This window comes from Camarhynchus parvulus, chromosome 17 (genome assembly GCF_901933205.1).
Source record: "Camarhynchus parvulus chromosome 17, STF_HiC, whole genome shotgun sequence".
In the NCBI taxonomy this organism is placed as follows: Eukaryota; Metazoa; Chordata; class Aves; order Passeriformes; family Thraupidae; genus Camarhynchus; species Camarhynchus parvulus.
The window spans coordinates 3,977,962-4,004,323 of NC_044587.1; the positions used below are offsets into that span (position 1 = coordinate 3,977,962).

Genomic DNA, 26,362 nt, shown 5'->3' on the forward strand with positions numbered 1-26,362 from the left:
TATGATTGATTGTATCCAGGGCACTTCAAAAGACACAAAGAAAATACTTTCTGCAGTGCCTCTGATTCCTTGACATTGCCAAGTTCTGACGTTTCCTGTTAGCAATCATTGGCACAGAGTGATTCCTGAGCCTGCTCTCACCTCTGCTTTTCTCCCATGTGCTGCTCACTGTTCTGGGACACAGCCTGAGCTCAGTTTTCTGCACAAACACTTCTTTTGTTATAACCAACACTCTCTGTTGCTGTCCCAGGTGCTGAATGTCAGAAATGCAATTGAATGGATTTTACCAATTTGCAGATGTATTTAATCCTGCAATGGGTACTTCAAAGCCCCCCAGGATCACATCTAGGGTGTAGAACTGTCCCCATGATTATCTGGAAAGTCAGATTTCACTGCTCACTTAGGTGAGTTTAGGATCAACTTTATCTCCCAGACAATTTAACCTTTCTATTTTCTAGAGCTGGCAATCCAATTTCCATTTTACTCAGCCTCCCAGTGGGTTGATGACAAGTTTTCCAGCTGTGTGACTGGTGTCATTATTCCTTATTTTGGAGCCTACCTGTTAAACCAAGCCAAAGTTTTGCATCACTTAACCCAGAAACTGGGGACAAACTATCAATGTATGGTAGTCCTGAATAAAGGGAATTATTAATTTTTTTTTATTTTAATTTGCATGCTTTTTGACATCAGTGTCAAGCTAGATGAGAAATCTTTTTTCTTTAGCACCACAATTTTTTTCCACCCAGACTGCCCTGAGCTAATCTGAGTGCTGCCCTGGGAAATGGGATGTGCAGCTCCTTCTTTCTGGGGCCACTTAGGTTTGCTCTGCTTTTTAGAAAAAAGTAACTATTCACTGAATGTAGGATCTCTTGCTGAAGACTTGCAAAGACATCCTGATTTCTGGTGGAGGGCTCTCCATAAGGATTGCTTTCCAAACCCAAATCCTGGGTTCCAAGGATCCCAGGATTTGGGTTTGGAAAGCAAATCCAAATCCCAATTCCAAGGGAACAGGTGCAGGGAAAGGGATGAAGCAGATTATAAACTTTACTTAATAACTTATCTTGGAAGTTGCTGAGCTGGTTTTTGTACAACACTTAGGAATGGAAAGCTCCAAATTAGACAGGTCAGGGTTTACCACAGGGTCCCTCAGGTGGGTGACCAAACACCTTGCCAGGGGCACATGGAGGTCTGCAGTCTTCATCACTGAGTTAAAGAAATCCAGTATACACCCAGCTTGTTTACTTAATAGAGTCCAGGGTCTAACCACAAAGTCGTGCCAGTGTGAGATGTTTATCTGATGGTGCCTAATTTCTTCAGCAATACCTCTGGATATGGGCTGGGGATTTCACTGCAGGAGGAACGTGCCTGTTTGACTGAGGAGTAACTTGACTGATAGGCCCCTTCAAATCCAGAGAATCTGTTTAATCAAACCCTGTGGCCTGTCAGCTGTGGGGGAGTGCTTTGTGAAACAGCAGGAATGGCAAATTCCCCCATTCCTTGTGCAGCAAACTGGAGTTGTTGGGATGAGCAGCTCTCGGAATTAGACACCGAGCGTTCTCCCGGATGGGAAATCAACCCCCTTCATCTCTGGTGTGTTTTAGAATATCAAACCAGCTAAGTTTAAACATGATGTGTTATTCTTGATAACCACAGCAATCTAGCTCTTCCTTGCTGGGTTTTTTTAATGCACTTTCCTCTCCACCTTCCTCGTTCGCTCCTCAGTATTAGAAAAACAAAAAGCAGCTCAGCGCACCAATATTTTCTCCACGGTGAAGTCAGCATAGAATATTAGTGTCCAAAAAGTTGTAAAACAAAAGACTATCATATGTTGCACCTTTTAATCATGTAATTGCTGAGTGACATTTAACTCTGAGGCTTTAAGTTACTCCTTTTCAGCCAGCCTTCTCCTCGTGCCCCTCTGGTCCCTCCCTCCTCCCAGAGCAACCTGCTTTTTGCAGAGTAGTGCTTTAACTACACTGAAGTTTGGCTGGGCTTCTACATATTACAGCAGCAACACGAAAGCAAACAATTGAAGTATTTGAGAACAATGAAATATGTATGGCTATCTGTGACAGCCCTATAAAGCAGAGCAATTAGCCGCGTAATCCGAGAAAGCCAAAGCGCCCGGCAGCCCACGGTTCCCTATTAGTTAAATGCTTTTTGTACGTCCTCATCCCATCAAATCAACTAACACTTCCTTTAATTGGTTCATGAATTATACAGCTCGGGCTGCATTATAATTTAATCACCAGTAAACATTCCTGGGGCCTGCTGTAAAGTGTATAGCGCTCATTAATTCCTTAATTTCAGCAGATGGAAGGGGAGATCGGATGAACGGTGGCAGTACAGAGCGCCTTGGGCAATGGAAGAAGGAAAAAAAGGTGGGGGGCCGTTTAGATTTTTTAAGGGCTGTCAGAAACTCAATCTGTGAGCTGTCAGCAGCCTGGACCCGCTCCCCCTCCCTGCCTTCACCCCACCTACCGCTGCAAGTGACTGACGGATTCATATGGAGCCTTGTCAAGCCGTCTTTAAACATCAAGCCAGCGGGTAAACCAAGCCCAATGTAAATTAATTCTTGTCTTACGGGCCCCCCTTTCTCTGTCCCCATGAATATTTCATGGCGGGCAGCATAAATATTAATTCTAATAGCTCTGCACAGTGGTTATTATTTCTGTTTTATGACAAATATTCATAAAATATTCAGGAGCCTTTTTTAGAACATTTACACACTTGATTGTGAAATTTTCCAGCTTCCTGGGGACACAGTAAACATATTGGGGTTCTCTTGATGGACTTTTTTCTCTCTTAATTAATACTACGCTACATTAATATTTAATCAGATTTAGTTTTCCTTTCCCCACAAGTGAACCCTATTACATTTGAGGATTTATTTGACAGTATTTAAACAGGGAATTTTTATTCCCTATTATGAAATTGGTTTCCTTTGACACATATATAAAATGACACATTATAACCCATTCTTTTATTCCCTCCCCTTGCCCCCAAATCACACACTTTTTCGGTGTCAGTTCTCTTATTTATTTTTACATACCAAATATCTTACTAAAGACAAAAGTTAGTGTTTAAATGTTGGGGGTGGGGGTTAAACATCATTTACTCTAAATTTGATTCCGTTTATTTAATGAGGAAGAAGAGGATAGGTTTTACCCTTGTTAGGAGCAGGAGGTGCTGGTGCCAAGCTGCAGACAGGTAGCAAAGGCATCAGTCCTGAGATGAGTTTGCTGGTGCTTAACCCCGGAGTTGTTGCTCTCCTCCAGATTTGCTTTGCAGAATCTAATTATTGCAGGGTTGCAGGGATCTGAGGAAACAGGCCTGCATTTGGGGGAGAGGGCTCAGGTTCCTGACCTCGGGCCTCTGGGGCTGCAGAGGCTGTGGATTATCTGAGGAGGGGTTTGATTAACCTTGTGCAGGGCAGAAATGGTGCCAGCCACACTTCTCTGAAGCACTGCTGGCTGCCATCTTATTCTGTGATTCATAAAGCACCGCTGGAATGAACTCCAGGGGGAATGCAAAGATGCTGGAATAACAGCTGAGAGTAAGGAGGAGGCAAAGAATAGAAATGAGGAGAGAAATGTAAAGCAGTTCTGAATGCAGGTATTAATGCATCCAAGCCACTGATTGCACACAGGAAGAGTTAATGTTGCCTCCTCCAAAGAAGCTTTAAAAATGCATTGAAGCCACTCCTACAAGCACATTTGCTCTCTCTCAGAGTGCTCTGTAATGTTTGCACAGCCCCAGGTCCTGCAGACCATGGAAGGGCTCTGGGGTTCCTTGCTGCTGTGGGTCCATGGAGCTGCTTTGCTTCATCCCAGCTCCAGACCCAGTCCATTGCTGTGTCACACAGGCAGCACTGCCTGCTCCCCCTGTGTGAGCCACCAGGCTGCTGGGGTGGGACACAGGAGGGACCCTGTCACCTCAGCTCATCCAGCTGCGGGGTTGGAAAACATCTACCAGAGGCATAACTGGTGAGGGGAAGGAATATCTGCAGCCACAGAGGGTGTTGTTCATCTCACTCCCCTGGCCAGCAGCCGTGTCCTGGGAATAGTGCCCCACTGAGCTGCCTTTTGTAGTTATTGGACAGAAATGCATCCATTTGAAAAGATCCAGAGTCTGGAAATAGCTTGTCATGCCATGAATCATTGTAAAGAGCTCAATGAGCAAAACACTTGTGCTGATTAACCTGGGTTTTAGTGTTTTTGCAGTGTATTTTCCCTTATGGTTGAAACCTAGAGGGTGAAATTACTTCCCAAAATAGAATCAAGCATCAGAATCAGAAGATATCCCAGAGTTTGAAAGAAATCAGTGAATAAAACCTCCCAACAGCTCCTTCCATGAATAAGAGATAAGGATCATTTTATCCATTGCAGAGACACGCAGGAGGAGTATTTAGGGTAGGGAATAAAGTGTGATTCATGTTGAGTCAGGGGTGCAGCCTTTGTAGTCTGGTTACCCATGGGCAAAACACCTGGTGAGAGCTGCACTGAACCCTGAGCAAGCCTTGGGAGGAGGTAGATGGGATCTGTGTAACCAGTTTTCATTTTTAAGAGGGGGATTGGGCATGCAGAATGTGATTGTGGAAATACAACGTGCTTGGCATCCTGTGTCTGGGCCATGGTGCTTGAGAAGAGGCTTGGCCAAGGTTTCAGGTTCAAAGTGTATTTTTGCCATAGGGCAGGGGATGCTCTTTAGGGGAATTGATTGATCCAAGTCAGTATCTCTGGCTGCAAAGTCAACAAAGCCAAAATGGTCGGGGTTTTATTTGGAATTACTTGGATTCAAATCTGAACCTCCTTGTACCTGTCAGGTTGGACCACTAACTTGATTTCTCATATTGTTGTGATCACTCAGTGGTCCTACCCAAGGAAAAGACCTTTTTGCAATGCTGATAATTTTTGTACCCTGACCAGAGCTGCCATCCAGCTCTTTTCTGCTTGTAAAATCCAGAAGTTGATACAATTTTGTGCACTTTTGGGAACTTTTAAAAGTTAACAATATGGTCCGTGTCAACAATGAGAGTCTTAGAGTTTACCCAGATTCAGGACAGTTTTTAGAGATGGTTTTGTCCCTCTGCCATCAGTCCATGATGCCCCCAAGGCTTTTCCATGCATTTGTGAGACCTCTGTGATTTCCTTCCCCACCTGCTTTGGCTGCTTTGTGAACCAAAGGGAGGAGCTTGAGTTTGTGCCAGAGATCCCACAAGGATTGTACCTGTGGTGGCCTTTTAGGACCTTCTGCATCCTTACACTCCAACCTCAGCTCTTTCCCAGCTTTATATTTCAATTACAGAACTTGCAGCCATTGCATTGCCACAACAGCATCCTCCAGCAGATGTTTCCCATGAGGAATTGTGCCACAGCATCAGGAGCACTGTTGTTATCTCCATATGGAGTAAGATGTTCTGTGCCTCATGAAAGGCACAATTATTTATAGCCTTGAATTTGATGTTTTCTATTTGTCTGCCTGAAAATGAGATAACTTTTTGTCTCTTCCTCTCTCTTTCTTTCACTCTCTCCTTCCTGTTCTTTTTGCTCTGATTTAGCTGAGGGTCTGTCAAAGTTCTGCCAGCAAAGTTTGCTGTAACTTTGACATCACACAGGCATCTGATCTTCACTTTTTTTTCTTTCTTTATTTTTTTTTAAAGCAGACTGATGTGGTACGTTGTAAACTGCCAGGAGCACTTGCTAATTTAGTACTTAATGACGGTCACAGAGAGTGTTTTTCTTGCCCCTGGAGAGGTTTTAGACACAGCTGGGGTAGATTTGCCACTATCAATTATGCACAATTTTAAACAAGAATTGGCCAGCAGGGGCCTCTTTTTTTTTGCAGAGTGCAGAGCATGAAGAATGGGAATATGGCAGCTGGTACCTGCCTGAGACAGAGAAGATATATAGGAGTCAAGAAAATAAGGGAAAGATTAATAACTTACTATTTTTAAAGTTGCAGCTTCCACTCAAAAGTTTAAAAGCTGCATTAAAAGTGGCCCAGTATTGGCTGGTGGTGTATTTCTGGTTTAATTCAAGCATCCTAACTTTGTTGCAAAGCTTGGCCTGGCCCTGGTATAGCCACAAGCAAGTGAGCAGTCTCTGTTTTTAAAAGCCAGATAGGGATCAGGATCCTGTCTCAGATGTCCTGTGTTGTCTTTACATCCTTCAATGCAAACAAGGTATGGATTTGATTTCATGGTATGATCTGATTTCACAGACAGTAGTTCTATAAAAAGGGCTTGGCTTTGGGCTCCACTCCCCCAGTGTCACCATGGGAAATGCCAAGGATGAGAATCTGACCTGAGTAAATAGCTCAGGTCTAGAACAGCCAACATCTGGCTGCATCTAGGTCGGCCTCAGGAAGCAGCTGTGCTTGAATGCCAGGACCTGGCTGCCAGGCAGAGCTGCAGCTCTCTGGAGATGTGAAGGCAGCTGGCAGGGCAGGGCAGCCACCCTGGAAAGGGACTGTCCTTAGCAGGAGCATTCCTCATTCCCTAGCACAGGACTCCAGGATTCAGGCACACCTGCTTCTCTTACAGCAGCACTCAAAATGTTTCCCTTCCAGGTGTCGGTTATATCCAGAAAGCAGGAAAACCACCAGCAAATAAATTCTTGTGGGGACAGCACTGAGCACTGCCAGTTGTTAATAACTTGGATTAAGTGGGTTGGTTGCCATCTGGAACAAAAGCAGCTCAGGATTAGCCGAGTGCTGCTGTGTAGGTCACAAATCCTTCACTTATGGCGTGGTTGGGACACATTTTTCCAAAAATCCTGTCTCAAATTCCGAGGTGAAATAACACCCCTGCCACCCCAGCTCTTCCCTCTCCTCCCCCATTTGCCAGGGGAAGCATCAGGATGCCCTGGTGACCTCCAGGCTCTGCGATGCCACTGTCTGAATAGCCAGAAGTGGCTGGAATACTCTTCTGGAATGCCAGATGGCTGCTAGGAAAGCAGAGTTTCATTCCAGCTGCTAGGGCTGGAATACATTTCATCACCATCCAAAGGCAGCAAGTTCTCATTTGACTGGGTACACAGTGAAGGTGTCATCATCATTATTAATTTGTTGGAATTTAATCTCTCTAATGTATCTGGAAGCTGCACTAGATTAGATAAATGATGTCAAGTACAGTGAGGAAGAGGCAGGATTCTGACACACGGATTTTTTTGTGCCTTTTAACATTTGTGTTCACAGTTTTATCATCTATAAAAGCTGACAGGACTGGACCTTTTCCCACATAGCCCTCTCCTGGGAGATGGAACAAAGGAGAGAGGACAGAGCTGTGCTTAGGAATCTCTGGTTTCACTCAGTGGCAGTCAGGGGGGACATTTGTCCTCAGAGACCTCAGAGGCTGCACCAAGTTCCCCCCACAGCCTCCAGCTGGATGCCAGCGATTTTTGGTTGCCCACAGGTGGATTCTGACCCTGTGGCAGTGGAGTGAGGATCCCTGGTGGCCCTGTGGCCAGCCCTGCCCTCCCCTTGGTGCTGAGTGACACCACTCCCCTGCTGCAGCTGTGCTGGATGCTAATCCAGCAGGGGAATGTCGTGTCCTTTGATATCAGGCTGTGTTTCCTCTCCTCCCTGTCTACCAGTTCTGATGACATCTGTTTCATATTTCCCCTTGATAGGAGCTGTGACATTACAACATACAAAGCCTGGCTGATTCCTAAAGTGAGCTTTTACAGGGATTCCTAAAGTGAGTTTTACATTTGTGTGAGAAAACCACGCCTGCTGTGTGGAAGGGGCCAATCTCTGCTTGGAGAGGAACCCAGTACTTGCAGGGAATTGTTCCAGTTGCTGCTGGATCAAGGTCACAGGTGCAGCCCTCTGTGTTATGAGGATTTCCAAAAGAAATCCATCAGATGTGTTACCTGGGCAGTTGGAAGGCCAGCTTTGTCATGTGAGCAGAGTCACAGGAGCCTGAGCAAGGGACAGAGGCCAAATGTTGCTCCCAAGCACCTTGAGGAGCTGCAGGAGATGGATCAGATAGCCAAGGGTAACACTTCCCAGCCTGCATCCATGGAAATAGGCTTTACTCCTGTGAGTAAACCTCCTGGGCCTGCCTAATAGACTGTGTGGGGTGTGTGTCTCCTTCCAAATGGTAATAAAGCTTTCTAATTGGAAGTATTTTAAGTCTAGACTGTAGTTCTGTCAGTGCTTTTCCCCTTCATCTTTTTTTTTTTTCCTGCTTCTGAACGATTTTAAACTGACAGCCCTGGGAAGTGCTGTTTTCTCTCATCTGTGGGAGATGTGTGGAGTGGCAGGGTGAGGCATCCCACCTTGCGCTGGAAGGACCCTTGGGTTGGGAGTTTGTGCTGCTGCGCGGTGAATTCTGTGCGCGCTGTTACACAATGCACGTGGGGGAAAGGAAATGCACATTAGCAGGGATGTCTGCACCCTCCCACATCTCCCCCACACTCCTCTTTAATGGTGACACCAGGCTGGATAATAAGCAGCATCTTGTTTGGAAAAGAAGGGAGTCTCAGACAAGGCTTTCAGAGTTCATTTTGTTGGCAGCTTTTTAAGTGGAGTTTTTTAGGCTCTTCTGTTTCAAATCCCATAATACTTTTTGTGTTCCTAACTATGAATTACGACAAGCTTTCTTGATATGCCAGGTTATAATCCTTCAGTGGGTTTGTTTAGCTCAGGATATAATAGGAAGCTCTATCAATTATCATGACTGTATAAATGTTGTTCCTCTCTACTAGAATATTCATCTTGAGACACATCATCAGATGTTACCTGTTGTGACAATCACGTTTTTGTGCCATTGTTGGGCAACAGAAACAAAGAAAAACAAAATGTTAAGAGTGTAAGGGATAAAAGAGTGTTGAAACTGTTGTTCTTTTCCTGTCTTTGGAATCTCCAAGATCTTGAATGTTTTATTCCTGGCTGTTATTTTGTTACCACAGTGTGAATAGAAGTCATTATCTGTAAACATTTCAAAAGAGAGATGATTTTCATAACTTTAAATCCTACAAAGGATTCTAGTAATCTGCTATGTGCATGCCAAGGTAAAGCTCAGCCTTTCATCTGGTCTGATCCCACCCAGTCAGTGTAAAATGTTCCTTTGGTGAATGTCTAAACCACGCAGTATCTCCTGTGAGAAGCAGACAAAAATGAAAACAGGAAGCCTGGCCTTGAAGGCAGCAGCAGGAGAAGGTGTGTTGTAAAAAAGATGTATTTACAGCCTTCAGCTTGTGCTTCACTGGGAAAAATTCTATTCATAGGTTCAAAGGGAGCCTTATTTTTTATTTTGTTCTGAGCTAATAGTTAAATGTGATCTTTGTGCAGATCTGCTCCAGTCTCCAATGGCTGGGGGACAGGGGATTCATGTCTGCTCATGCTCAGCTGTTTGTCCAGAATTTTCTGCTGAGGAGCTTTTGAGCACAAATATAAAATTAACAGGGGCACTATAATGAACCAAAAAAGCAAGGAATCCATGTGGGATGGGCACAGCAGTTTATATCAACAGTGGGGTGTGTCTGGGTGCATGTGGGGCTTGTTGTTTTCTGGTTCTGCATCCTTCATCCATGTAGGGCATTTGTGTCATCTCTGAAATGGGTTGGCAAGTCCTGCTCCATCCCCCAGGGATGAAAAGCTGTTCCTGGTGTGGGATGCCCCCAGTGACACCGTGGGGCTGCCCCTCTGAGGTGCTGAGCAGCTCTCCCTCGCTCAGGCTCAATGGGAACTACAGATTCTGATCTTCAAATGAAGCATTCAGCATTAATGTTTCCTTTTAGCAGTGTCACCAGCAAGGCCCAGCCGTGCTGAGCTGCTCCCCGTGCCCTGGCAGTGCTGCTGGAGGGGACAGGGAACTGTCAGCAGCGTCAGGGGGCTTGAGTTCTGTCCTAGCACTCATCCTGCTCTGAAGGATGGGAGAGCAGAGGATTCGCTCTGGGGGACACAAGGGCAAAAGGAGTGGAAGTGGACTGAAACAGCCAGAGGAAAATCCCTCTCATGGGCACTGGAGAAATGCATAATTCTGGCAGACAAGCTCTTTCTCTGTCCCTGACAAGAACAGCAAAGGTTTTTGTTTGCCTTTGGGGTCATTGTGATTCTGTTTGCTGGGTTGGGAAGTGGGTCTGGAGAAGTTCAGAGGGACGTGCTGGGGTGCTGAGCAGGGACAGACTGAGAGGCTCCTGCTGCAATTCCCCCAGCCTGAGCTGTCAGAGCACCCAGCACACACAGCTCCTGCCCTGCTGAGCCTGCAGACCAAACAACACCTGAGGAGAGGCTGTGCAGGAATCCTGGGCTCACATTTGTGACTCTGCAGCTTTGGGGGGACCCGCACTGCCCCTCCTCCTTTGGTGAGGATTAACTCCCACTCTGAAGGTCACAAGTGTCACCATGATATTTTCTGAAAAAACCTTTGCCAGGATTTTTCTCCTGAGAAGCTGAGAGGCCTCAGAAACGAAATGTAAACAATAATTATCTGCTGCTGTGGAATGCAACAGGTGCATCGTTGATTGGTCTATGTTGGTTGTTTCTAATTAATGGCCAATCACAGTCAGCTGGATTGGACTCTCTGAGAGTCACAAGCTTTTGTTATTCATTCCTTTCTATTCCTTGCAAGCCTTCTGATGAAATCCTTTCTTCTATTCTTTTAGTAAGTTTTAATATATCATTTTCTTATAATATATATAATAAAATAATAAATCAGCCTTCTGAAACACGGAGTCAAGATTCTCATCCCTTCCTTCATCCTGGCACCTCTGTGCACACCACCACACCCCAGTGCTGTTCTCAGGGTGTTAATTGATTTAATTGTGTTCTCCACAGGGTGTTCTTCTTTAATCTGCCCTACGAGTCCATCATGGAGCGCCTGTCCCAGAGGAGGACTGATCCTGTCACTGGGGAGAGGTGAGCACTCCTGCCTCATGTCTAACGTTTTCCTCACTGCCAGGGAGATGAAAGCACCAAATAGGCTCCTTAGCAATCTAAGGAGCTCAGGAATGCTCTACTCCTGCTTAGGGATTCCTTAAAAGAACAGTTAAAACTTTCATAGCTCCTGAAGCACCAGCCCACCTTCCTTGCTGCAGCAGCAGCTCCTCAGAGCAGGGGGTTTGAATCCTGGTGCCTGAAATCTACAGCAGCAAATTGCTCAGGTCTGACATTTGAATGGTAACTCAATTGGTTGGGAAAATAATGCTGAGGGAAGATGTCTGCAACCTAGCTTAAATGCAGATGGTTTTCAGACATTCCCATGGGAATTTTGAAGGCTTCCCAGCTGGGGAAAATGGAAAATTTGCTGCATTTTACTTCCCCAGGCTCCTGTGATGGTCCTGTCCTGTCTGCTGGGAGGTATTGATGTGTTCCCTGCTCAGTAGAACAAACTCGTTTGAGTCACTGTGAGGTTGGCTCCTCTCACTGGTGCCACATCCCCTGATCTCACCAGTGACCTTCAGCTTTCCTGCCTTCTCCACCCTTCATTTCCAGGGCACAAGTCACAAATAAATTTACCTTCCCAAATACCTGCTGGAGTTGGCAATGTGTTCACAACTTCGCTTGTGGCCTGGTTTTGTGATTCCCCACACATACATTTTAAACCCTTATTTTGCTTTTCCAAAGGCTGAGAGCATCCTATTGCATCAAAGACAAATCCTGAACCCTCCAAGATTAAGGCCATGAGGAGTGGATTTGTCCCAAAGTGATGGATGATTATTCAGACATCTCACTCGAGGTGCAGCATTAACTTGTGACAGCAGCAGTGATTTGCTGTAACTGCTCTCTTTGCTTTAGTAATGAGCAATGTGGTTCTTCAGCAGAAAGGAGCGGGCTGAAGCAAATCATTCCCACATCTTTGCATTTCTTATCATTAGGATTAGGCTGTTCAGTATCTGCTCCACTTCACACGCTTCCCTCTCCCACACTCTGGGGTTTATTCCTCACAAATTCTCTGTGAATTGAATTCTTTTAGGTGCTGGGTCTAATCCTTGGCATGTGTAAATCCTGCCCCTCTGGCTGCAGGGCAGGGGGTGGCCTTCAGCTGTGCCCTAAATGATTCCCATGTGGAAGAACTCTGTGTCCACATTGTCCATTCTCCTTGGTTTTGCAAAAATTATCAGGAAAATGTTCCCAAAATTATCAGGAATATATCCCAAAATATCCCAAATTTCATGAAATTCATCTGTACAGGAAGAGGGAAAAGCTGGTTTTGTGTTAGGGCAGAGGAGATGTTTACTCAGAGTTAGGATTGCCAATTCTATCAGGGAATTTGAACACTTGATTGCAAAGGAACTTTCGGAGGTTGTTGGGAGCCTTTGGCAATGCAGGAACATCATCAGAATTCCTTTGGTGTCAGCTGAGCTGGGCTGTGGCACTGCTACAGGACTCTGAGGATGAAAATCCTTTTTCCTGCTGAAGTAACTGAGGGAAGGCACAACTGTGAATTGAGGCAAGCCAAATTCTGGCATTTGGAAAATCAAAAATAACCAAAACCTATCTCAGGCGAATTAACCTCTTTTTACCTTCTGCTACTACATAAAGATGTTAGCAATTAACATAAAGATGTTAGCAACTAAATGCCTGAGAGCCTTAAACACAGTTTAAGCGACAGGTCCCAGCAATGCTGGACACAGGGCTGTGTTTATGTTTGAGATTAAGTTTTTTAGATCCTTTTTTAAAGACAGGAATCAAAGATTACAAGTAAAAGATCTGGGAATGCTTCTGAACCTGGGTAATGGAATAGAAATTTCTCCTTGTGTGGAGCAGATGAACTCTACCAGTGTCACCTCCAGGAAACCCTTGGCCTTTGAGGATCCAGGGTTCTTGAGAGATGACAGATTACCTGCCCTGAAAGTTCCAATCTTTGTTTTAAAACCCCAGCCTGGAGCAGAAGGAGGCCAAGGCACTGTGATAGGTGGGAGCATGGAGCACCTGCAGAGGTGGCTGCTGTGTCCTCAGGCTGAGCTGAAACTGTGGCATTTCCTCTCCTCTGCAGGTACCACACCACATTCAGACCAGCTCCCACTCCAGAGATCCAGGCCAGGCTTAGGCAGAACCCCAAGGATGAGGAAGAAAATATTGAGAAGCGCCTGAACATCTACTACAGCAATGTCAAGGCCCTGGAGGATTTTTACCAAGATGCCTTTTATGTCAATGCTGACCAAGACCCTTATGTTATCTTTGAGTTCATAGAAAGCTGTATCATTAAGCCCCTTCCATGTAAAAAACATTAGAAATTTATAATTTAAAAAGGATGATTTGTGGAAGAGTTGATTTTAAATTTTTCCCTGTAATATTTGCAGTCTGGTTGCTGAAGTGGCAGGTTATTACCAGGGAGGGGGAATTCAGCCAAGCTGTGCTAAATCTGAAGCTCACCAAGGCTGAGTGAAGTACAGAGGGTAAGAAATTGAGCTTTAGGAGAAAGTTTTTTGGCTTTTGTTTCATGATGCAAGATAAGAAACACTGTGGCTGAGGAAGTCCTGTGTTTAATTTAATTTTTTTTTCTGCTTCTGAATAGTATTTTGTCTTCACTGTGTAAGACCCATGAAGCCAATTTGGAGTATTAAAGCTTTTAGATGTGTTTGTGTCTTAATTCTCCACCAAAACCACCCAGGCACTCCCTGCCTCCCTCTGTCCCTGCAAGCAAACCCTAAAGCAAAGAGAAAACCAAAACTCCCAGCTCTGCAGTGAACTTTCTCCACAGTGTTTGAGGTTGGGGGCAGAGGTTTTAACTCCTCTGGTAACTCAAATTGTTTAAATAGTGCTGACAAACCCTCTGCAGTTCCCCATTCTGCTGGGCAGAAAGAGCAGCTGGACAGGATACCCAGAGCCATGGAAAACTGATTGCAGCTCCATCACTTGCAGAACCCAATCAAGGACATAATGAGCTGCAGGAGCAGGTGGGTCCCTAAATTCTCTTTTCCTGGGGTACCAGCTCCCAGCCTGTGGCTGCTGTGCCTGAGCTGTGCCTGGGCATGTTGGTGTCCAGGGTTTCTGGTTTTTTTTTCCTTCTCTGGCTGGGTATGGCAGCAATGAAAACTTTTTTACCTGGAAAATCTCTGTTGAAAGCCTGCTGGCTGTCTCAGATTCTGGCTGTGGAAATGCACATCCTTAATGCCTGTAAGAAAGGGGAGTGATCTGTGCTGTGGTCAGAGACCTGGGTTGGATGCCTCTATTATGTCTCCCTCTGTTTCTCCCCTGTGTGAGTGTGAATTCCCCCTGCCAGGGCATGGAGGGGAGCTTCAGGTTCCTCCTGGGATCCTCAGGGAAGGTGCAGGCAGAGAGAACAGGCTTTTGGGTTTTGGTGACTCCTCTGGTCCTGTTGCTGTCAATAGATTTGTTGTCTTTGGCTATGTGTGTCTAAATGTATATGGAAAAATTAAAAATGTACAGGCCAAATTTCCTTCTTGCTCCTGTAGGGTAACTTCAGGTGGAAAGAACCTGTTTGTCCAGGTGGCAGTGGGGATGTTGTGTTATTTTGTGAGAATTTAAAGTCAGAATTTTCAATACTTTTGGGAGGGGAGGGGTGTTGATGGATGAGAATTGGACTTTCTAGCCTTGAGGGCAGCTCTGAAAGTCTCAGAATAAAGATCTTTGAAACCTAAGAAAGTCAAATCCAAGCAATCTGAGTCCTGGTGCCTCTTGAGCTGAGAAATTCCAGCCTGTAGCACCAGGCTGAGGCAGAGGCTGCTCCCAAGCACAGGGGCCAGCCAAAACCCCTGTGTTCAGCTGGGCAAGGCCATCTTTTAACAGCCCTACCTGTTACAAATGTGCTGGCTGGTGACTGCTTGGGCAGCTGGGTTTTCTGCCATTGCTATGAAGATGTGCTGCAGCATTCATGCATAATTGGGAGCCCTTCTATTAATAATACATGGGAAGCTCATCTTGCTAATATCACCTTCATCTGAGCGTTCCTACTAAATATTTTGATAGATGAAATGGGTAGAGAGTGTATTTAAATACTGTTTGTACTGCAGCTAGGGTACAAAAGGGACAGTGCATCTTTAATTAGACAGGTACATCTGCTTAATTAATTTAGCTGTAAAGCCCTTTTTCCTCTTCATTCTTTCATCTATATGCGGATGCTATATTAGTTCCGCTCCGCTGGTTCCATAGAAACTGAGAAAAAGAGCTCAGACTCATTGAGATGCACTTGGCATGTCTGGGTAGGAGTCTCAGGTCAGTGGTCAACCCCCAAGGGTTTGCAGCAGGCCTGAAGTGCAGAACGTCAGGGTTAGAAGAACATGCTAATACTCATGTAGAACTCTCCCTCAGAAACAACTAAAACAATTGACATTCATTTAATTACTGTAAACGAAACAGCCCCTGCATGACTTTGCATAGTAAAGCCTGTTAATACCAAAAAGGTTCAGTGGGTGGAAGGAGGAATTAGGCTTTTATAATTGGAATGCAACACTTGAAAACCAATTTGGTAACTAGGCGTGATTTTATTAGCATCTTATTCTGGCAAAACAAATGTTGAGCAATGAGAAAAACAAGGTGAAGAGGAGGTGGTAGGAGCACAGCAGGGATCAGACTTTACTGATTGCACAGCTTTGCCCAGGTCTGGAATGGACATCTTCCATCACCCTGCTTCCAAGAGACTTTGTGGAGAGGGCTGCCTGGAGCTTGTGCTGTAAGTTTTAATAAGTTATGCTGTTAATTATGTAGTTTAGCAACAAGGTTGGTTTGTCCAACTTGTTCCACAAAGTTTGGTGTCCACCAGCTCTGGACAGCAGATCCTTCAGTGGTGGAAGAGCACTTGAACACCCCCAGGGAGGAGACCCCTCCTCCAGCAGCACCTCTGCAGGGACCCCTGTAGCTCTCCAAGGATTTCCCTGCTCTCACCTTTCCCTGTGAGGCTTGGGTGCTGCTCAGGGAATGGAGTTAACCCCAACCTGCTCTGTGGTGAGGCCTCTGAGGGGCAGGGATGGCTCATCCTCCTCCTCTCCCCCAAGGAATATTTATTGTCTTTATGTAGGCACTGACAGCCACAGTATTTCCTCTCTAGAAATACACAATAGGATTAAGAGGATGAGGAAACACCAAAGGAAAGGGTGACTGAATGATGAAGTCCCAGAGCCGTAAGTGAACTGAGGTAAAAGGCAGCAATGAGGTCCCTCACCACCAATCCCAGAGCAGGGGGTGTAATTCAGAGACACAGGACTGAGTCCTTGTGACCCCAAACTCCCTCCTTAGTTCCAAGAATAGCACCTAGCACCAAGGCACTCTACAGTCCAGAGCTGTTCCACTTACCCATCCAACTTGGATTAGCCAAGGGGATCATTTCTTCATCCCAGTGGAGGAGGGATTAACTCCCAGTGTGATACCAGTGTGAGCAGCAAAGTTTAAATGCTGTCAGAAGCTCCTCACCAAGGAAAATGACACTTTAGCTCTGGACAAACAGGATCGTTGCCTGTTAACTCTCAGCTGCAAGTATCATAACCTTTTTTTAAAAAAGAGAGAGCATCAGGAACCCTCAGTCTCTGCTGGAATGTTGCTCTCCCTCTGGAGATGAGAGTCCTTGAACAGCCAGAGTGTTCAGCACCAAATGGTGACATCTTCCAAGTATTCACTTGTTTGAAGCATCCTGCAAAACTTGGGCAAAAATTTATGGAGATAAACTCCAATTCTGTGGGATTTGTTCTTTCAACAGTTCAGTTGGTGTCTCAAAACAGACTGGGCCTTGAAGAAATGTGTTATTTTGAGGCAGATCTGATAATGGCCAAACAACACAAGGATCTGGCAGCAGGTGCTGGTTCCTTGCTCCCCTTCCCTGTGAGGTGACAGCAAGGTTTGATCAGGACAAGAGCAGGACCAACCCCTGTGTGCCCACAAGTGCCCCTCACAAGTCTGAGGCATAAAAAGATTCCTGGAGCAGCCTCAGTGCTCACTGGGCAGCCAAACCAACTCAGGTCAGCACCAGGGGTTAAATGTTACTGAGTGAGATGGGCTCTGCTATTCTGGATAAAAATGCACGTAGGGACAAGTGCTGGTTTACTCAAAAATGAAATCCCAATTCCTCTGTACCTGTTGTGAACAGGTCAGGGTGAAGAGTGAAAGCTTTTTGCTAAAGGATCTCCACTGGCAGGCAAAGACAACATTATTGGCTTTAAAATTCCATTTTCCCAGAAGTCTGAAACCAGGTTAAATAAACTGGCAATGGCAGACTGAGTATCTAGTGCCTTGAAAGACAGGGAAAATAAACATTAACGCTGCAATGTTAATGTGAGGTGTGCTAGAGCTTCTCCATGGCAAAGCATTAAAACTCAGCCCAGGGAAATTCAAGAGAACTGCCAGAAATGATCAGCATGAACCAATCTGATCTGTTATCATGTGAACCTTTGGGTCAGCCAGACTTAAACATTTCAGTAGCTCAGGGTATTTTTATGGTGTCTAAGCCATGACCAAAGAAATGTTCTTTGACTTTTTCTGAAAGCACTGGGACAGGGTTCTGCAGGGCTCCCTTCCCTTCTCCACAAGCAGGAGAATTTCTAAACTGGAACATTTACTGATGAGCTGTCACAGCTGCCAGGGCAAGGACCTGCAGCTTCCATTTAAAAAACCTTCTCAACCACCACGAATAAACCCCTACTCAGCTCTTATGAAAAGGGATGTTCTGTTGCCCAAGCCCCAGCACTGGGAAGTTTTGTCTCTAAGAACCAGAGCTGGCCCCAAATTCCACACACATTGGGTATCAAGGTTACTCCTTGTTTTACTGGATACCAACACGAGCTACATTTCCCTTCTCTGCAGACACACTGAAGTAATTTCAATTTTCAATGCACAGCAATAAAAAACTAAATGTTTCTTTAATACAATTATGGTATCACTTCCAAGGATATTTACAAACAAGGCTAACTATTTTACAGATGAATGTGCTTCTGCTGTTTCTAGGCTACTACAGTAATGTTCTTCTCAGTCAATGCATGATCATGCTTAATGCATGAGACACTGAGCAGAAGGACAGCTGACTTTAATGTTTGCTGAAAAAAAAATCTGCTCCTATTAAAGCTGAAGGAACATGAACAAAATATGCATAGTCATTGAATGGAGGAAACAAGCACCAATCACACATGCACTGGTGGGACACTGAGAGTGTCAGCACAATTCCATGATTTCTCAAGAGCTGTAGAGCACTTCCCACACAGTGGAAGTGTCAGGAATCACAGACAGGGCGACACCTCTGCCATTGGTACTCTGCAGAATGGAAATACACAAACTCAGGATTATTTGACAACATGGATTGAAGTTAACAAGACAAACTGTACCAAGTAACCACACACATTTGGGAGGTATTATTCCTCTAACACTGCATAGGAGGTTGAAAAGGATTCTGCTCTTTAGGAACAGATGGCAAAAAAAGATGTTTTTTCTGATAGGACAATTAGAAGGCAAAATAAATTTCTGGACTTAGCCACTTGAGATGGAGAGATTCTACAGGAGCCTGGAGTGAAAGGATAAGGGGGAATGGCTTCAGTAGGGTTAGATGGGATATTGGAAACAGATCCTGCCTTGTGAGTGTGGGCAGGCTCTGGCACAGGGTGCCCAGAGCAGCTGTGGCTGCCCCTGGATTCCTGGGAGTGTCCAAGGCCAGGCTGGACAGGGCTTGGAGCACCCTGGGATAGTGGGAGGTGTCCCTGCCCAGGGCAGGGGTGGAATGAGATGAGCTTTGTGGTCCCATCCAACCCAAACCATCCTGGGATACACAAAGAGCTTGACCAGCCTCCTTGGCCCTACCCAGAGCATGTCAGCCATGGTGGGGTTGGGGTTTGGGGGTGTTCTGTTTGTTTGGGGTTTTTTACTGAGCTATTATGAAAAGAAAAACTGTCAGCTGACAGTGATTATTTGTGTGTCAGATTTGTATAAAACTCAACTGCTGTACGAGGGAGACTCTCAATTTAATTGACAGTAGTGTTAATTAGTAATGCTTTTGGTAACTGAGTTTCTCTGGAAAAGAGGATTCCTCTTGGTAGAGGGTTAAGTGAAACCAAAGGCAAATACTTTGGCAAGAGCTGGAAAGGAGTTAGAACTTAGTTCAGAAAAAGAAAGTGGGGCAAGAGACTTAAGAGCATTGGAAATTTTATATATATGTATATATATTAGTGTTTAAGCTAATTGCTATTAGTTTAATTATTATTATTATTATATTTTAAAATTATCCTTACTGATCCCAGGCAGCCAATATCACCCTTCTGACTGCTACATTTCTGAGGCTGTTACTCTTCTAGACTTTCAGTGAAATTCATGTAATGGCCAAATTCTCTCATATGGCTGTAACTGGCTTCTGCTTCTCTGGGCAAGACACTGGAACCATGGATTATCTGGAGAGTTCCATGTTCTATAGCAAAGGTTTAAAAAGCAAAGGAGAGCACTGCAAGCTGGAGCCTTCTCTACCCACCAAGACCATTCAAGAGGCAGCTCTGCTGTTCCCATCCCAGCTTTGGGAATTGACAGGCAGAAAGGACAATTCCCACTCTGCTCAACCCTCCAGTTCCTTGTCAGTGTCCAGCTGCTGAGGCTTCCTTGGGTGCATTTCCAAACAGCTTTAAACTGGCTCTTCCAGGTGCATTCCTGTTTCTGGAGCATGGAATGGGCTCTGGATTTCAGGAGTTTGTAGAACCTGTGGTGTTCTATGTACAGGGCTGTGGACAGGGTGTTCTCCCTCCAGCAGAGTCTGTTCCTGTCCCTGTATCCTCCCAGGCTGAAGGGAGCTTATGCAGTAGAGAAAATACTTTCAGTCTTGACCCAGCTTTTCTCTAGAACACAGGAGAATCACAGAAGGTGCAAGGTCCCTGCAATAACCTCTTGATCCATTCAGGATCTGCAAATAAGAAAACAAATTGTTTAAAGCTGGAGGTAGAGATGAACAGAGGAATGACACCTGAGATGCACAAACTCAACAGGAATCTTGGACAATTTGTATATATTCACATGCAGGAGTGACTGAAAATTCAACTCTGTTTCTGCCTTGAAATTTCAAGTAATGCCAGTTTAAATTCCACCTCATCAGGGGACAAAATTAAGGTGAAACACTCCATGGTTTATCCTTACATGCTTACAGCTGTATAGGAAAAAAATATCAAGGATCATCATGGCCTAACTGCAATGTTCTCATTTTCTAAACTGAAATTAGATCCCTCACATAATACAGTCCTTGGTTCCTGTTTTTTATTCCTCTTCCAGAACTGGATGCTGATATATTCAACTTGAATATCAAACTAACTGCTGGAGCATTCCAGATTATGTGTTTACCCAGATTTCATTAAAATGTGGGATTTATACCTCAATTTCTGCAGTTATTAATTTGCAATTAACACATCACTAATGCCAAGACACTGTGAAATGCAGAGATTCACAGGGGAACTGCCTAAAAGAGTAAATCAGTGAAACTAATTCAAACCATTTTGTAGACAAAAAGCCCCAATCCTGCCTCTTTTGGGCCCAGGAACATTTTACCTTCTGGGGTTGGGTGCCGTGCAATGCTGTCATGAAGCAAACACCTCCTGTACACCAAACTCTGGCAGGACTGGTAGGTTAGAAAGCACCTGTGAAAGGACAAGCAGTTTTATCTCTAGGAGAGTAAAGGCAGTAATGAACCACATTAAATATGAAAATTAATAATTTATTAATTCAGGTAAACTTCCCAAGTGTACCAAATTGCATATGGACACAAAAATGAAAGGTCAAAACTCAATATATCTTTGACAAAAGAATTCTAGCATACAGTAGAGGAGCTGAAAAGCTTGAGGCCCTCCTGCACAGGGAAGAACCACGGTGTCCTTAAGGCCATGACTATTTACCCAAACTAGCACAAAAAACCTGTTAAGCACAGCTTTTCTCTGTGACAAACTAGTGACTTGCCACAGCTCCAGTGACGATCTCCCTGTACCTCCCACACTGCTTTCAGGAAGATTTCATTTTCTAAAATTTCAAATTCTAATATTTCATTTTCTATAATTTCATTTCATTTGTCTGACATCTCAATGAGCCTGTTCTCAACCATTTCTTGTTAAACTGCTTTTGTTTCAAATGCTGAAGTAGCTTGAACAAACCCTCCTTCCAGTGACGTTCCAAAGGATGACTTGTCCTCAATTTTCCCTTGCCTACTTTCTCCCTGACTCCATATTTCCCAAAAACAAGATGCTCAAAATCATTTTATTATAAAAACACTGTCCTGCTAAGAGAACCAAATCCAACCTCCAGTGCCCTGGCTCTTATGGAAGAGGACAGAAAAAAACTGCAGCATGGCTACAATGCTTCAAGCCTTTTCACTCCAGTGCTAACAAGTGGTTTGGTGAGCTCCTGAAGGATGTTTGAGTCACCCAGAGGGGACAAGCTCTGGCTGCTCAGCCCATTCATTACCTGAGCCAAATGTGGCCGTTGGAGCACACAGCCTGCTTGCGGTCGGTGAAGGGCAGGATCTCCTTGCACAAACTGCAGTGCTCAGGGAAGGTCTGCTTGTTCATCTTCTTCAGGATGTGCCCAATCAGCACCTACAACACACAGGAGGCACTTGGTGACACAGCCCTCACTGTGATTTCAGAGTGACACACAATAAGCTGAATCCCAAAAAAATCAAAGTGTAAGAAATACAATGTATCAGTAAGTATTCATTTATTCTCCTTTTGTTCTAAAGATTTCTGTCCCACACTAAAGGGATACAGACTATAAAAACAGTAATTCCTTGCAAATTTTAAAAGTACTGAAAGAACTGATATCACACCACTGACCATAACAGCAATGCTTTCCCTCATGCCTATCACAGTGGATGTGCTAAAAAGAATTCCTGTTCAGAAATTACCTGGATGTCTTCAGCAGTCATCTGGGAGTACAATGTTTATAGCAGAACATTTATGTGATCAAATTTGTCTGTGACATTTCAATAGATATAAACACATCCGAGGGACCTTTAAAGTGTGACAGCAAACTGAATAGATAAAATACAATTTAGAAGTCGCTTTTCATCACTATAAAAAAGAAACAAGATTCTTCTAAGATAAGAAAAGCAACCTCTCAAACTTTCAATTCATAGTAATTGGATGCCAGAACAACCCAGCAGTTGTGCCAGAGCACTTTCCTAGGGAGTTACTGATGGCCACACTTGGCTGTGATGCCAGCAGGGAAAACACCACACTAACATTAGAACCACAGTGTGATTGACTAGAGGAAATACACCTGAAGTTGACTTGTGTAAAGATGATGGAATAAACAAACTCAGTATTGAAAACAAACATCCCTCAATCAGTTCATGTTCTAAACCCACGGACAGCAGCACAATAACGCCACTCCTTGCCCCTGTTCTCCAAAAACTTTATTCTTTATTGTACCTGATCCAAATTTCAACATCTGTATTTACATTCCCTCCTATTTCACAATATCAAGGAAGGACAATTTAAGCTGAATGCTCTACAGAATCTCACTGGCAAGGATGACATGACCACAGCTCTCCTTCCCAGCCCAGCTGTATTTTCAGGAGGGGGGACAAAGAAGTGACAGTGACACAGAATCCCCCGAGCAGAGGTGCCACTTACTCGTGCTGTTCTGTCATCATAGCCATCATCAGACATTAGGAAGTCACAGACTCCTCTGGTGGGAATGCTGGTGTTCTCTGTAATCCACGTGTGCAGGTAAACTTCTCCCAACACCCGTTTCATGTGTTCTCGTGTCAAGTGCATTTCTACGGCCTCAATCTGTGCCTGTATTTCAAGAAGCTTTTCTACCATTGGCTCACGGCCTCCAGAGTCACTTGACTGATGGAGAGAATCCTCTGCAGTGTCATCAATGTCCACACCTTTGCCTGTGTCCCCCAGGCTCTGCTTGCTGGCTTGTTTTGAAGTTCCTTCCTCTTGATCATCTTCAGTGCTGCCCATCCCAGGGGAATCTGATATCAAGATTTTGGCATCCTCATGTGAAGGTCTCCACGTGACCTCTGAGGGGGCTTTCTGCATCGACTGGTACAAAATCCTCAAGAGAAACAACTTAAACCTCCAGAAGTAAGTGGAACCACAGCTCTCTATCTTTTTATCCAGTGCTTCCTGTAAGAACTGAGGAATGTGCTTATCCTTCAAGATTTTCCAGCGTACAAGATCCGTCAAGTCCACTTGCCTGAAAAGATTCTGAACAGAAGATTCCAAGAGCTGTGCAGCTGCCTCCTCAAAAGTCTTGAGGGTGACAAACTGAACCTGGTAGTTTTTGTTGACGGGGTGCAGCCCGTTGGCCATGCCCTCGGTGGTGATGACCGCCAGGTACGCCCCACAGGGGCTGACAGCGATCCCGTGAGTCCTGACACAGCCAAACACCTCCGAGAGCTTTATCAGCTGGTGCTCAAACTTTAAAGCAACGTCTGTGAATATGGGGATGAGCTGCCTGACCTTGCCATCGCTGGAGCAGGTGTACACCGTGCCGTTCTGCTTGTCTGCAGTCATGGAGACAATGGGCAAGGAGTGGAGCCCAGTCACGTGGGAGTTGTGCACGTTCAGCCCTGCTTTGGATATCAGCAGGAGGCACCAGAACACGTAAGGGCCTCTCGCAGCCACCACCAGGCTGCAGCTGCATTTCTGGTAGGGGTGGTAGAGAGGGATGCATTTGATGCTGTGCACAGGCAGCTGGTCCATCTCCTGCCACAGGACCACGGGCTGTCTCAGCGTGAAGTAGCCTTTGACCGCCTTGAGGTTGACAGGGATGATCTTCACCGGGCCATAGGCGCTGCCCACGATCAGCCCGCTCATCTTGCGGTTGTTGTGCTCGTACTCCCACCAGGACAACACGCTGGGGGAGCTTATTCCCGACTCGATGGTGTTGCAGGAAGTGATGGATTCCTTCCCCAGGAAGGGCAGCTGGAACTGCCACACGGCGATGTTCCCGTTTTCAAAGAGCACAGCCAGCAGCACGCTGCCCACATCCCGGCACTCGTTGTTGTGCTTCACCTGCTGGGTGGTGCAGATGCCCGACCACTCCATGCGCACCGGGGCCTGCATGCTGTGCCGCCGCTGGAACTCAGGGAAATCTCCCAGCTCCCCGCAGGGAGTGTCAGCCTTGCACAGTCTGTAACCTGCCTCCAACAGGCGCTCGCCGTACAGCTCGGTCAGGTCCACCAGCTGCACCCACTGCAGCCGGTTGAGGTTGGCGTGGATGCTCAGGCGGTTGTCCATGGTCAGGGCAGCCAGCAGGCACCTCCCGTTGGCGTCACAGCCCAGAGGGGACCAGCTGGAATATTTGAAACCCCGCATGGGTGGCAGGGACTTCCCCTCGGGGTTGAACACTCGGTCCAGCATAAACGTCTGGCTGACAGTGGGATCCACTGAGCTGGCGAATTTCTCCTTGCACTCAGCCACCTCCTTCTTTGGGCCGACCTAAAACACAACAAAAAGAACCTCTAAAACAATTGTACAGCTGGTTTTTTTAGGAAGACTTTCCTGGAATGAATTCCCTCTTCAAACAGAGCATCCCCAAACACAACCAACACTACACTGGTGTTGCTTTGATTTTTTAAAGATTTTAAAATATTTTTAATGTTTATACTTTTGTAATTAATTTTTTTCAATCACAACCAACACTACACTGGTGTTGCTTTGATTTTTTAAGTTTTTAAAAGGTTTTTAATGTTTATATTTTCGTATATGAATTTTTACATACTTTATGTAAATAATTTATTGTTTTCCATTCTTTTAGAAATTTGATATAAGTCTGTTTTCAGTTTCAAAAGAAATTTGGTATTGGTTTGTTTAGTGTCTGTGGAGAGGTGGTACTTTCACCCTCCAACCCACTGTCACTTTTAAAAATTTATAAATGTTGAAGTTAAAAAAATAAAAGTCCCTTTTATTACCCTAAAAAAAGCAGCAAGCCCACATCGTGTTGTTTTGTGTCCTATAGAAACACACTGGTTAATTGATGTCACTCCTAAAGACTTCAGCTCCATTAATGCCCAGAATTTGCATAGTTTTGACTCTCAGCTACTGAAGTTTTGTCTGCTGAATCAAAGAGCTTGTTTTCATACTTTTGTTCTATTAAAGATATCTGGCATAATATGTAAATACTCAGTATCTCAACTCCATTCCATATTCTCAGCATTGTTTCGGAAAATAAAATCAGATTCACAACAACAAAATTATTACTTAGTAAGATATTCACCCACATCTGCCATCTCATAAAAAGTCAGATGTTCCCCTGAAGGCCAGAGAAATCCCTGCTGCAAAAACCCTTCAGCTTAAGGTAGAAAAACAAAGGAAGATTTCTACTTTAAATTGTATTGAAATAACTGTACTGGAGCTCAAGTGATCCTCAGAAAAACTGCAGAACTTCAGAATCCCTGGGCATCACTGGGATGATGCTTTTAAAATGAGAGCCTGCAGCAAGTTCTGGGCAGGGCAGCTCCCCAAGAGGAGGATCAGAATCCCGGGATGGGTCACGCTGGAAGGGACCACACTGGGGGAAACTCCAGACTCTCTCTGGATTCTGCACAGGGAAAAAAGTTCTTGTCGTATTCAGATGCAGCTCTGTGCCTATCAGTTTATCCTCATTTCTCCTGTCTTACTGCTTGGCGCCATTGTGAAAAGCCACAGAATCGTTAAAGTTAGAAAAGCCTCTGAGATCACCGAGTCCAGCCTGTGCCCGATCCCCACCTTGTCACCCAGCCCAAGCCCTGAGTGCCACCTCCAGTCGTTCCTTGAACACCTCCACCAGCTCCCTGGGCAGCCCATCCCGCAGTCCGACCACCCCTCTTGGGAGGAAACTCCTCCTGATGTCCACCCTGAACCTCCCCCGGCTCCTTTTCCTCGCCACCTCCCCCTTTAGACACGGACACCCATTGCCGAGGCCGTGCCAGGCGCCCACCTTGAGCATGCAGGCGGCGGCGGGCGCGGGCACGGCGGTGCGGTGGATGACCATGTCCTGCCCGCCGCTGTGCACGTCGCTGAGCTGCTCCAGCACGGCGATGCTGCGGGCCGTGCTCACCGACACCCGGTGATCCTCGGACCAGGCCAGCGGTTCCAGCCCGCTGGCGCCGTGCTGCAGCCGCACCGCCGGCTCTCGCCGCACCGCCGTGAGCCGGAACCCGGCGCTCGCTGCCGCCGCCGCCGCCGCTTCCTCCGTGACCGCCTCGAGTCCCAGCGGCGACTCCTCCCGCCCGGCCGCCGCCGCCGCCGCCGCCGCCATGTTACCGCCGCCTCACGGGCCACGCGCACGCGCTACCGAAGCCCCCGGCGGGCTCGGCCGGGGCTGCCCCCCGCCGCCTGCGCGCCCTGCCGCCCCGGGAGCGCGGGTTGCAGGGTGCGGGGAGCCCTCACGGAGCCCCCGCAGCGCCGCGGGGTGACAGGGAGCCGAGTGGGCTCCGGTCTGGGAGGAGGCTCCGCATCCGCCGCCGCGCCGCCCTCACGGGCCGGGCCGGGCGGGCGGGAGGCGGCCCCGGGGC

General features: G+C 45.9%; 2 protein-coding genes across 7 annotated transcripts in view; one reads left to right on the forward strand and one right to left on the reverse strand.

Annotated features, from left to right (window-relative positions):
• The window catches only part of AK8 (adenylate kinase 8), a 69,088-nt gene extending 55,568 nt beyond the window's left edge, over nucleotides 1–13,520 (forward strand). For all 6 annotated transcript variants that reach the window (XM_030961366.1, XM_030961365.1, XM_030961370.1 and 3 more), the window contains 2 exons: nucleotides 10,786–10,866; nucleotides 12,947–13,520. In XM_030961366.1, coding sequence (XP_030817226.1) covers nucleotides 10,786–10,866; nucleotides 12,947–13,184 — 319 coding nt within the window. In that variant the 3' untranslated portion in view covers nucleotides 13,185–13,520. The remainder of the gene's footprint in view (nucleotides 1–10,785; nucleotides 10,867–12,946) is intronic.
• Nucleotides 13,521–17,401: 3,881 nt separating this feature from the next.
• Nucleotides 17,402–26,079, reverse strand: GTF3C4 (general transcription factor IIIC subunit 4). Its single transcript, XM_030961704.1, has 5 exons — nucleotides 25,786–26,079; nucleotides 22,485–24,305; nucleotides 21,316–21,446; nucleotides 20,410–20,498; nucleotides 17,402–19,774 (listed from the first exon to the last, which is right to left on the reverse strand). Exons 1-5 carry the CDS (start codon nucleotides 25,837–25,839, stop codon nucleotides 19,710–19,712), a joined length of 2,160 nt encoding a protein of 719 aa, XP_030817564.1. The 5' UTR covers nucleotides 25,840–26,079; the 3' UTR covers nucleotides 17,402–19,709.
• Nucleotides 26,080–26,362: the final 283 nt, after the last annotated feature.

Coding starts and splice junctions, on each gene's coding strand:
- GTF3C4 (XM_030961704.1), bottom strand. CDS start 25,839: ATGGTCATCCACCGCACCGCCGTGCCCGCGCCCGCCGCCGCCTGCATG. Junction 21,447..22,484: donor ATGATGACAGAACAGCACGA/GTAAGTGGCACC, acceptor TGTGTGTTGTAG/GTGCTGATTGGGCACATCCT. Junction 19,775..20,409: donor ACGGCACCCAACCCCAGAAG/GTAAAATGTTCC, acceptor TCTTATTTGCAG/ATCCTGAATGGATCAAGAGG.